The sequence below is a fragment of the Zingiber officinale genome, chromosome 10A (genome assembly GCF_018446385.1).
Source record: "Zingiber officinale cultivar Zhangliang chromosome 10A, Zo_v1.1, whole genome shotgun sequence".
NCBI lineage: Eukaryota > Viridiplantae > Streptophyta > Magnoliopsida > Zingiberales > Zingiberaceae > Zingiber > Zingiber officinale.
The window spans coordinates 19,705,540-19,718,243 of NC_056004.1; the positions used below are offsets into that span (position 1 = coordinate 19,705,540).

The following is a 12,704-nucleotide window of genomic DNA, read 5'->3' on the forward strand; positions in this document are numbered from 1 at the left end:
ATTTATTTTTCATACAAGTATATAATCTTTGATTAGATGACTTAGTACTACATATATTTATTTTTTATACAAGTTACACCATTTAGTCATTTAGCTTATTTTTTTTAATAGTTTACGATTGAGTATATATTTGATAATGCTTTACCAGCAGTCATATTATGCAACACTGAGATTTTTTTTGCAATATTTTGTAATTGAAAAGAATTACTATACATGAAGCAAAATAATAGAACTAGTGTCAACCATAGTTTGCAAAATCGTGATCCGGATCGTAGGATCGTACGATCCTACGATCCGGAAACCCAAAATCGATCCAGGATCGTGCAGAATCGTTTTTGCAGTAGGATCGTAGCAGGATCGGTAGGATCGGAGCAGAATCGGTAGAATCGGAGCAGGATCGGAGCATAATCGGAGTAGGATCGGTGGAAGCTTTGAGAGGTCATAACTTTTGACTCGGATTGAACCACGGGGCCTATAATATATCAAATTAAAGCTCGTTCAGAGATCTTTAATAAATTTCAAAGTTTATCCTTAACCATTATCTTTTTATCATCTTATTAGAGTTTTAAATTATTTAAATATATGTTTAATTATTTTTGAGTTAGTTTTTTATCAATAATATTCTGTCATTTATTTTTCTCAAAATAATAAGTTTTTGGATGTCTATTGTCTAGTATTGTGTGGCATCAACCAGTGTTTAGAAGATTATTTTCGACATTCATATTTGAATCAAAGGATTCAATAGCTTCTGTTATATACGTTAGATGCTTTGTTGGCATTTAAATTGAATTATCTTATAAATCAAGGAAATATTTTTGACATTGTATGTGTTATTATTATTGTGTTAATAGATATTTTATATTCTTTCATTTTATGATATGAAAATATAAATATTATTACTATGCGAGAATGATAGTTGAATTACAAGTTAATTTAAATTTGTACATGTAGTAATGTAATTTGATGTGTTGAGTGTAAATAATTGCATATATATACAAAATTAGTTATTTATTTATATGTAAATGACTTTTTTAGGTATTTTTTCTAATTATTAATCATGTATGATAAAATTTTAAGGGTTTTTGGTAGGATCGTACGATTCTACGATCCGATCCTGATTGATCCGATCCTGACCCTAAATCGATCCTGCGTAGGATCGCGATTCTACAAACTATGGTGCCAACTCAAAAATATTGAGCTCACTGAAGAATTGAATTATCTGGTAGAAGAAACTGTTGGAGTTGCAAGGTTGCAAACATAGTTACATATTGAAAATACATGGGAAAGATCATGAGTTTATAAGAGAAAATATATCTCCATTGGCATGAGGCCTTTTGGGGAGAGCCCAAGAGCAAAGTCATGAGGTTCTAGGCCCAAAGTGGACAATATTATGCTATTGTGGAGATATCTAAATTCTTTTCGATCCAACAATTGGTATTAGAGCCTGGACTGCCAGAAGGTTTAACCGCCGACTGTGCACAAGAGTTATGGTCTGATTGAGCCATGTGAGTACAATATTGACCTCGAATAAAGAAAGTGGGGGCTCCTATGTTCGGATCAAGAGAACCAGACACCAGCCAGGAAGTCCTAGTTGCGACTAGGCAATGAAGTCCTAGTAGGTCGGGTGGATCGAGGGGCAGGAAGACCTGGTGGGTCGAGGATCGAACGTGGGAAGCCTATGGTCCTTTGTTTGAGGGGGGGATTGTTGGAGTTGCAAGGTTACAAACATAGTCCCATATTAAAAACACATGGGAAAGATCATGGGTTTATAAGAGAAAAGATATCTCCATTGGCATAAAGCCTTTTGAGGATAGCCCAAGAGTAAAGCCATGAGGGTCTAGGCCCAAAGTGGATAATATCATGCTATTGTGGAGATATCTAAATTCTTTTCGATCCAACAGAAACAACTATAAAAATACTTTAATCTGCCTAACAATAATTGAATTAGCGTATGGAAGCTTCATGTGCTAACTATAGGGTATGAACAAAACCATTAACTTCATAGATGAATGGGCTAGCAATACTTAACACTGGAGAAGTTGAGTTTTCAAAATCTTGAATTTGTGGGAGTTGCATGCTATGAACCTAGATTCATATTAGTTGCATAGAAAGGTGAAGGAATTCCATGTGCCTTTGGAAGGTTAGTTGGATTACGATATGCAGTATAACCCTTAGCGGTTTCAGCTTCAAATGGGAGCTCTTCCAAAACCTAATCATTCAAACATATGCAAATGAATCTCATTAGCACTTAGTCAGAATTAGGTGGGAATCTAACAACAATATGGAAGTACCTATCAGGCAGTGCCTGATTAAACTTAGTTAGAATTAGTTAAAAAGATGATTGATTAAAGAGAACAATATAGGTAGTACTTGTAAATTTTCTGATTAAAACATTGTGCAATTCTCATTTAGTCATTTAGTTTATTTCTTTAACCGTTTACAGTTGAGTATATATTTGATAATATTTTACTGTTATGTTATAGGTGCATCAACCATCTCATCTTGGTTATTTTTGGACATATTAACCTAGAATAATGCTACAAAGGACCCAAAAGTGAAAATTTGTGAGGTTGTTGAGGAGACTATGCTTCGGATTGTTGTTAAAAGTTTCAATTATCCTATATTTTCAAGTATTTGTTCTTTTCTTTGTTGGGGAATTTGTGTACTAGATGAATATTGGGCATCACCTAGAGTTGCAATATTTTCTTTTTATAGCTAGTCAAACTCCACTCCAAACAGACGATCTCATCTGCTATTTACATATGATACAAACTAGTTTTAGAAAGTAGATGGACAACCTTCTCATGGCATCTTAATTATCTTATAAACAATGTATTTTGTTCTTTTGTCAGTTCCATGTATAGCTTGCAGAAATGATAAATAAAACTTGAATTTGCTTTCATTGATTTCGACTTTTTTTTTATCTGGGAATCTTGTGAAACCTTCATGAATTCATGATTCAACTAAATTATAGGATTTAGTTGAAGTTGTTCAAGATATTGTCAATGGAGATTGTCTTCATGGTAGTGGTAGTATTGTGGATGCTCTTATTAACCCACACGACAACCAAGACGTTGTTCATTATGGGCATTCTTTGTATCATCTTTGGAACTTGTATATATGCTTCTCCTCTTGTAGTGATGGTAAGAGCATCCTGACGATATACGAATCCCTCATTATACATATTCTTTGTGACTTTCTATCATGTTTATACATATATCTAATCTTTTGGATTTGATATTGAGGTTGATCATGTCCGAACACTGAGTCGATGGACGCTGGGGATGTGGCGCTCTCCGCTGTCTTCGACTGGCTGAACGAATCTCCGGCGAACCTGCAAGGAAGTCGAGCCGGGAAGGGATTCCAGGCGACGACCCTCCTACGCTCAAGTCAGGCAAGAGGAAAATGATAAAGTGGCTCCAAAGATGGGAGATCGCATACCTCCGGTGAAGTTTGTGGGCTCTTATATAGAGCTCTAGGGAGGCTTGTGCACACCTGTCGAGGCGTACACGTGTCCTTTGTCATACCTCAGTATGGGCTTACCAGAGGAGCATGCCTGACACCATACTGCTACAGTCCGAGCACCTCTCTGATGGGACAGCAGAACCTTCCGTCGTAGGATTTTGCGTATGGCCTGGTCGTCGAACATGCTTGTTGTCAGAAGATGTTCCCCAATGTCCCCTTGTCCTTGTCTCTTTTTTCCCCGAGCCGAGCGCCCATCCGCTCGGCAGGCATCGGTCCGACCGGGCGTAGGTATCGGTCCTACCGAGAAGATTTCACTCCATCGCGTGCTCGGCTGAGACTGTTCCTTCACAGTGTTGATGCTTTACGCCTCGGCTGAGCGGCTACCCGCTCGGCCCGGCGACCCTGTTCACCATGAGCGTCGGAGACCCGACTCCCCGTCGGGTTGTCTTTGATTCCGCTCGAACCCGTTCGACCGGTCGACCCAATCCTTCTCCGATCGGCCGGACCTCATGCTGACCCTTTTGACTTTTGACCTCTACGTGTCACCGGCTCCCCTCAAAGGGGGTCCCCCGTCCTTACGGCCGGATCAGAGGTGTTGTAGAAACTTGTGATTAAGACAAAAAGCGTGGAATACATGCGCCCTTCACACTCTCTCTTGTCAGCTTTATTAATGCAGTTTGCTGGATCACCTAGGTCTCCTCCCCTTATCTACTGATATGTTTTCCTTTTTTGATAGGTTCCAAATGGTTTGGGAGCCGTTTTGGCCTTTGCCCAACTGGTTATCTATGCTTGTTACTATAGATCCACACCGAAAAAGGAAGACAATGCTGAGATCGAGCTATCTGTTTAACATTTTAAGCTTCCATAATTTTTCTAATAACTTTCTAAAATGTTGCATCCCTCTTTTGGCAATCGAGATGTGTTTCCTTTTTGTTTGAAATTGTTGTTAGTCTCTGAACTCACTCCGACCACAATATTGCTACATCTCTTCTTAATTCAGAGGACAATTGAACTTCAATGCTAGCTTATTTTTTTATGTTTCTAATAGAATGAATATTAAATTCATAAATTTATCCTTGATTGATAATCAAATTATAATAAAGATTATCAACTCAAATTTGAAAGATTTCACAAGCGAGCATAACTTAGAAGCTCATAGTTTCAAATTGCAAACACAAACAACTGCATTAATAGCGAACATTAATTCATGAAGTTTTCACCAGATTCCCAGATAACAATTTTACCAAAATTCCAAACCTCTCAATGAATGAAAAGGTTTCGGAAAAATAGAACTAGTTCATTTTACATAGCAAAACAAGTTATATCACTTAGAGTTACATCAAAATGTCAAGTTATATCACAAAACAAGTTACATCAACCACATCTTCATCATCACAATCTAGGTACATACAACGACAACGATAGCAACTCTAAATTTTCTATTCAATGAGCATATTTCATCACTAAACTACATAGTTACATGATTATTGTTCCCATCATCCAAAACATCATTGTATTCAATTGCACCCTCGTAGCTAGTTAGAGCCGTCAATTTAGGTTGGGCCCGTCAGGTCAGCCCGCCCCGCCAAATAATTTAAGCGGGTTGGATTGGAATATTATCAACCCAAACCCGTTGTGGGCCGACTAGGCTATGCCCGCGACCCACACTGGTTGACCCGCGGCGGGCTTGGGTTGACCCGCGGCGGGCTTGGGTTGACCCGTGGGTTGAAAAATATATGTAAGTCAAGTTTTATGTCAATTTATTATCTTTCTTTGTTATAATTTTAAAATAAAAATAATATTTTTCATCCAATATAAGTACCCATTTGTGTTCATTTATATTTAAAATACATGTTTATGAATACATTTGATTGATGAAACTTTTTCAAAGTAAAACGTTGAAGATATGAAATATTTTTTTTAAAAAAAATTAATAGGCCCGTGAGTTAGCCCACCAAAACCGCAGCTCGCCTTGGATTGGATTGGAATGGAAATTTTCCAACCCGCTAAGTTGATGGGTCGGCCCGCCCCGCTCCGCCAAATACTTGGCCCGTCATGGGCCAATCCGCCCCACCACAGGTTGACCTGTCTGACAACTCTATATCCAGTACACTTCTTCAATTCTCTAATCTGTCACTTTAATTTTTTGTTATTCCTCTTCAACTTATTAATAATTGTCTTACTTTTCTCTGACAGTTCTGGGTCATGTCATAAGAAGAAGCCACATCCCCTTTCCTGAATTTCAAATCAACTTAACCAAAACTCAATAATCAAGAAACTCACAACACCATGTTGGTATAATGAAAACTTATTCTAAAATTTGGACATGAAAAAAAATCGTCTTCTTGGATTGGATTTCGTTTATGATGTCTGGAGAATAGCTCATAATCTACAATAACATAATATGTCAGGAGCTTCACATTGCTCATCGTTCATGCATCATTGAGTGAAAGATGATGCTGATGAAGAGACGACTACCATGATTTTTCTTTCCTTTTACCTAGACAACATCAATTTGCAAAAAAAGACATAAATTTGATTAAAACATGTAAATTTTGATGAAAAAATATAACAACAATCCCTAACATGCATAAAATGCCTCAATTTCATTAAAGAATGTCACACTCAACAGTATTTGTCTATCGTGTAAAACTTTTAAGTAACTTACACTTGCTACCATTTGCTTTATATGTAACTTACATTTAGCTTTGGCAAACATGAGGTTATCAAAGGTTACCCATTTCCATCAAAAACTAAAAATGAAAAAGGTAAAAGAGAATATACTCTATATAGTGCTTTCTCGTCCTTATGGGTTAAGAGAAGATAAAGAATTGGTGGATTACAGTGTGTGATTTGTCAATACCCTTCAATTTCAAGTGTTAAATTCAATAACTCATAGTCACCCAAACCTTTTGATAGATCTCTCTTTAAGAAAATGTGTAGAATTCGAAAGTACTAACTCTCAATTACTCCAATTTAGTTAATTATGCATAGTTAGCATGCAAGATAATTAACCATTCTTGATGAAAAAAATAACAAATTTAGAGATAAAAAATAGCGACAAAAGAAACATCTAAAAACAACAATTTTAATTAAAAAGAGTGTCTCATCCTTTTTTCCCCTAGATTTATCTATTCAACGTACCAAATTCATACATTGAACCTGGGTTTGCATGTTTGTTGGGTTATTGAATTTTAAAAATCAAAGTAATTTTGTGCATGAAATGCAGTAGGTTTTGTTCATAAGAATGTTCAACACCTTAGGAATTTTACATTTATAGCCTCTATTTATTTTCAGGTGTGTAGTATTTTAGAAGATAAAATATAGAAATCTGACAAGGTTAAAATTAGGACAAAGGATGATATTAGGGTGAAATAGTACTTGAAAATTAGCCAACAAAGCTCGGAGCTTGGGTCATCTAGGGTCGAGAGCAGGGCCTCGGAGCTGGCTGTCGTCGTAGGAGTTGGAGAACTAGGTCGTTGACGGGGGATCATGGTGGGTTTTGCTTAAGGAGGTCGTAAGAGGATCACGAGAGGTTAGGGAGTTCGCAGGAGGTGGTTTTTCATTGTCTTTTTGGATCACGATGGGTTTTGCTCAAGGAGGCCGCAGGAGGTGTCTGATCACGAGAGATTAGGGAGTCTGCAGTGTTAGGGTCGATTTGTAGCTAGAGGGGGGGGCCGGGTGAATAGCTCGTCGCACTCGTTGTCTTGCTTCGTGATGATGATATGCAATGGAATGAAACACAAAACAGACTTACAACGCTAATACAAAGAATTTACTTGGTATTCACCTCAAGAAGAGATGACTAATCCAAGAATCCACACACGAACACTCTCCATTAAGAAAAAAACTCCTTCTCGGTACTACCGGAGGTGGAGAAACCTTGTACAAGACTCACACAATAAGATACAAGACACGCAAGAAGAAAATACAAGAATGAAAATCAAAACCCTCTTCTTGCTTGACCTTGTTGATGGAGATGCCTCTAGACCCTTTGGAAAGTGCAACAACACTTCTCTTCCAAGCTCTTAGTCCGGCGGTGAGTAGTAGTGAAGGATCATGTAAGCGCATCGGAGAGGAAAACTTGCCATGACTTTATACTCGATGCTTCTAAGGCTCCCAATCAATTGTCATGTGAGATCCGCGCCATCCCAGCCGTCCGTTGCTTGCTAGCTACACAACAGTCATATCTCAATCAATTGGGGAGGCTTGAATCAATCAGCTGATCGATTCAGAATGCCTCTGTGCTATGTTGGAAATGACCTGAATCGATTAATCGATCGATTCAGGCTTCCTCTCATCCGCGAGAGAAAACCAGCCTCCAAACGATCGATCGATCAGTTGGCAGTGTCCAATCGATCGATTAATCGATTGGGGATCGTTCTGTGCTCACGACATCATTTCCCAATTGATTAGCTGATCGGTTAGGTTGTTGTTTGTCGTAGCACTGTGCCCAATCGATCAGCTGATCGATTGGGCTTGGTCCAATTTGATTAAATTGACCAACCCTAGCTTGCCCCGAGTCAAGTCTAGGGCTCTCAGATCCAATATCCGGTCAACCGTGATTTGTTGGGACTCCTCGTGCCTAGCATCCAGTCAACTTTGACCTGCTAGGACTTCTTCATCAAGTGTCTGATCAATCCTTTAACCCACTTAGACTTTTCTCCTCATGTCAAGTGTCCGGTCAACCTTTCACTTGGACTTATCGTCTCATGCCAAGTGTCCGATCCTCCATGACCCACTTGGACTTCCTTCCACCATATGTTCGATCACCCTTGACCCATCTGGATTTCTTTGTACCAAGTATCTGGTGACTCCTTTAACGTACTTGGATTTCCTAACACCAGGTGTCCAGTCAACCTTGACCCACCTAGATTTCCACGTGTTTGGCTTCACTCACCAGGACTTTCCATCTGTCTGGCTTCACTCATCAGGACTTTTAATCTACTTGGCTTCACTCATCAGTTCTTTCACTCTACCCGACTTCACTCATCAGGTCTTTCACCTACCTTCACTCACTAGGATTTTCTCACTGCCCAACTTCACTTACCGGGACTTTCACCTGCCTAACTTCACTCACTAGGTCTTTCACTTATCAGGATTTCCCAACTATCTAGCTTCACTCACTAGGTCTTTCACTTGGTTTCACTCACTAGGATTTCTAACTGTCCGGCTTCACTCACCAGGACTTCCACTTGCCTAACCTTCAATTAGGACTTTCCCATTCAAGTATTTGTTCAACTTTGACTTACTTTTCTCTTCTTCACATCAAACTGGTCAAACCTTGACTAGAGGAGAATTGCACCAACAATCTCCCCAATCGGACGATTGCTCCTGCAATCTCCATATATTGTCAAACATCGAAACTCAAACATCAAGACTCAACCTTGAGCCAACTCAAGCTTAGTCAACTTGGTCAATCTTGACCCAGGGATATTGCACCAACACGCAGGAGGTGGTTTTTCATCGCCTTTCTGGATCACGATGGATTTTACTCAAGGAGGCCGCAAGAGGTGCCTAATCACGAGATATTAGGATTTTGCTCCTTCTCTCCGTTTCTGTGTGTGTTGCATTTCTGCGTGCATGCGTTTTGCATGTGACTTTGCTTTTATATGAGTTTTGTGGTCCTAGGGGACTAGAGAAGACGGGTCCAGAGGATCCGTGTTGTATTTTGAGCTGAACCGGTTGATTTAAAAAGATTTTTTTTACTTATATTTGAGAATTATTTTATTAATTATATTATATTACTACCTACACGGGATCAAGATTTTAACTCCACTCCTATCTAAATCCAACAATCAATTTTGACCTCAACATATTAAATTGAGAACAGTAGGTTAAGTTGAAGACTTACGAATGCAAAACGTATGTGATTAATTCATGGAAAACAGACGAGATATAACAGGAGCGTCATAGGTTTATAGAATCAAGAAAGTAAAATATATGAAATGGATACTATTGAAATCTGATAGGCGGCAGTTCCCCAAGAGTTTTTATCCCACCCGTTTAGTGATCTTTCCTTGGGGCACAACATGTTCATTTGATCGACAAATTTCAGAGATAGTGGCTGGATATTAGCATTTGAAACCTGTCATTTATTGTTTGAAGCCCAAGGTACACCACATGAAGGCCCCAATGGCCTTTAGAATCTTGCCAACAGTAGCACTTGTCATTTTATGAACCACAACAAGAAAAGAAAGGAAGCAATTCCCTGATTTCGACTGGTGCCGAATTTACTAATACTAATACAGAGAATTTAGGATCAGGTCTGGTTTTTATTGCTGTTACATAATCAGTATATTGAAGCCAAAAAAAAAAAAATCAACTAGACTAGCTACCACTCGAAATCATTGATGCATATCACCTAATCCTAATGGAAAGTCTCTGAAAAATGTTAACGAATAAAAGAGATGAAAAGCAACGTAATGTATAGGCAGAAGACAACCAGAGGACTTTCTAAAGGGGCATGCTCTCTCCATCCTTATCGAGAGGCAGCTGTGACAGGCCCGCGTTGTCCCACGTTCCTGAAGCCTCACCACCACAGAACGAATGGAGAATACTGTGCAAAGACGCTGAAACGCCAGAAAATAAGAAGGAAAAAAAAAACAAACAAACAAAAGACAAGCAACTTCTCATTAAATCCACCTCCTTGATCTCACGAGCAGAACATAATTAAGAAGATTGCATTCTTAATTGATTAGGGTCGTTAGGGGAGGAGGGGTTCTTAATTTTAAATACATAAGAATAATGGCATTTTAATTGAATGTTCGACTTAATTTCCAGTGGGAAATAATGGTGGAAGTGGAAGCCCGATGTCCACGCGGTAGCAAATCCATTGAAAGCTCCATATCACAAGCCCAATTTGTGGCTTAAACACTGTACATGTGTTCGAAGTCCTTCTTGTGAACTTGTACCACGGCTCACAACTACATCAAAATAGAAACAAATTAACATTGCAGATGAAAAATAGAATCGAGCCAGGATTAGGCCAAACCAAAATCTATTTGTCCGTTCTATCTTCTCCCATGGTATGAATAGTAATTGTCCCTTGGGACGGATAGTCGCCAATGATCTTTTGACACCATGGTATGAATAATAATTCGGTATATATATTATACAAATCTATGAAAGGCTAGAAATAAGACAATGAACGAATCCCCTGCCGACTCCTCTGAAGAGAGAGCTCAGCGCCACTGGTGCTTCCGCTTGTCGTCTGTCGTCTACCCGGCGGCCGCGGCGGAGGCCTCCGATGCCATCGGGGCAGTCGAGTTCGACCCCACCGACAGGCTGTTGGCCACCGCCGGCATCGCTAGGAAGATAAGGTTGTACAGCCTCGCCGGTTTGGTTTCGTCTGAATCCGAGCCGCGCGTATATGGCCACGCCACCGCCTGCCAGGTCTGCATCTGCGCGCCGGCGAAGCTCAGCAGCCTGCGGTGGCGGCCCGGATCCGACGGCCGCATCATCGGGTCGGGAGACTATGACGGCGTGGTCACCGAGTACGATGTGGAGCGGAGCGCGGCGGTGCTGGAGCGCGACGAGCACGGCGGCCGCCGCGTGTGGAGCGTGGACTACTCGGCGCGCGGAGAGCTCGGCGCCTCCGGGTCCGACGACGGAACCGTGCAGCTGTGGGACCCGCGGTGCGGCGGCAGCGGATGCGCGGCCGCCGTCATGCGCGCCGACGGTCCGGTCTGCTGCGTGGAGTTCGACCCCGAAGGCGGGCCGTGGGTCGCGGCGGGCAGCGCCGACAGCCGCGCGTACGTGTTCGACATCCGTGCGGCGGCGGCGGGCCCGGTGGCCGCGTTGGGCGGGCACGAGCGGGCGGTGACGTACGCGCGCTTCGCGCAGGGGGGGAGCCGCCTGGTCACGTCGGGGACCGACGGGACCCACCGGCTGTGGGAGTGGGAGCAGGGGAGGCAGGTGCGGGAATTCCGCGGCCACGCGAACGCCCGGAGCTTCGTCGGCATGTCAGTGTGGCGCGGCGCGGGGCTCATCGGATGCGGGTCGGAGAGCGACGAGGTTTTCGTGTACGACCTCCGCTGGGCGGACCCGATTTGGGTGCAAGGATTCGGGCGGCGGACGGAGGCTAGGAGCGACCAGAACGGGTTCGTCGGGGCGGTGAGCTGGAGGCAGCTGGCAGCTGACGGCGACAGCGGCGCGCTCGCCGCCGGCGGGACGGATGGAACCTTGCAAGTGTTCGCCGCAAGGAAGAAGGCACATATTCTTACCGATTGATCGATTCGATCGATTCTGTTTTCCTTTTTTTTTTTTTGCAGTCTTTATGTCACTGATTGGAGAAACGTATCGCGGATTATACATCACATTGTTTCGATTTGAAAATCCAGAATTCTAACTAGGATTGTGTTGCAAGATTTTGCTTTGAAAACAACTGCTCGTCGACGAACAGTTGGTCGATCGTGTGGTTGCTCGATGCAAGAAAAATAAATTATACGGATCCAGATTTAAAAAATATTGTTTTTTTTAAATCGATTCTAAGAACACAAATTTATGGAACAGAATATAGAGAAATTTATTGGAAAAACCCAGAAGCAGCCTTTGAAAAATCTGCCTATCTTTAATGCTCTGATTGGATTGACAAATACGGCTGCTATGTTAAAAAGATGAATACGTCCTACGTCCAGCGTCCTCGCCTTTTATCTTTAATGCTCAGACAAATACGGCTGCTCTTGATCACATAAGGCCTTTTTATCTCCAAAAATGAACTGGGGAGATAGCGTGAAATATTACGTCCATCAATTTCGGATAGAACAAGATTAATTTGCTAGGTCTGTCAATGTTCTGACACCGAATACTGAAGAGGGATGACAGTGAGATAAGGGGTCGGAACACATCGCCCGAGAATGAGATATGTACAGCAATCGAAACTGATCGACGCTCAATCAAGAAGAAGATATCAAACATGTTTTCACTGATCTTGAAGCCAAACAGGATTTTTTAAGAATTTTTTTCATGCTTTTAAAAAGTTCACTTTCTTTTATATTCTCTTTGTGTGTCACTAAAAAAGAGGGTTCTGTATGTTGATCCTTTTTGTTTGTAAAACACAAAAACAAAGTTAGTTATTTTCCTAAATACAAAAATATTGTTAGTAATTATTTTTGGCCTCTTGTATTCAACATGGTCAACAAGTAATAGAAGAGTGGAGGTTTTCTCTTATTTTTGGCATTTTTCTCTTATATCTTTCAACTCACTTGAAAAGAGTGGAGTTTTACGAAGGTTTCTAT

At 41.1% G+C, this 12,704-nt stretch overlaps 1 protein-coding gene across 1 annotated transcript; it reads left to right on the forward strand.

Moving 5' to 3' along the window:
• Positions 1-10,559: 10,559 nt before the first annotated feature.
• On the forward strand, positions 10,560-11,949 carry LOC122027566 (WD repeat-containing protein RUP2-like). Its single transcript, XM_042586551.1, has one exon. The coding sequence runs from the start codon at positions 10,612-10,614 to the stop codon at positions 11,695-11,697; it is 1,086 nt and encodes a 361-aa protein (XP_042442485.1). The 5' UTR covers positions 10,560-10,611; the 3' UTR covers positions 11,698-11,949.
• The last annotated feature ends 755 nt before the right edge of the window (positions 11,950-12,704 follow it).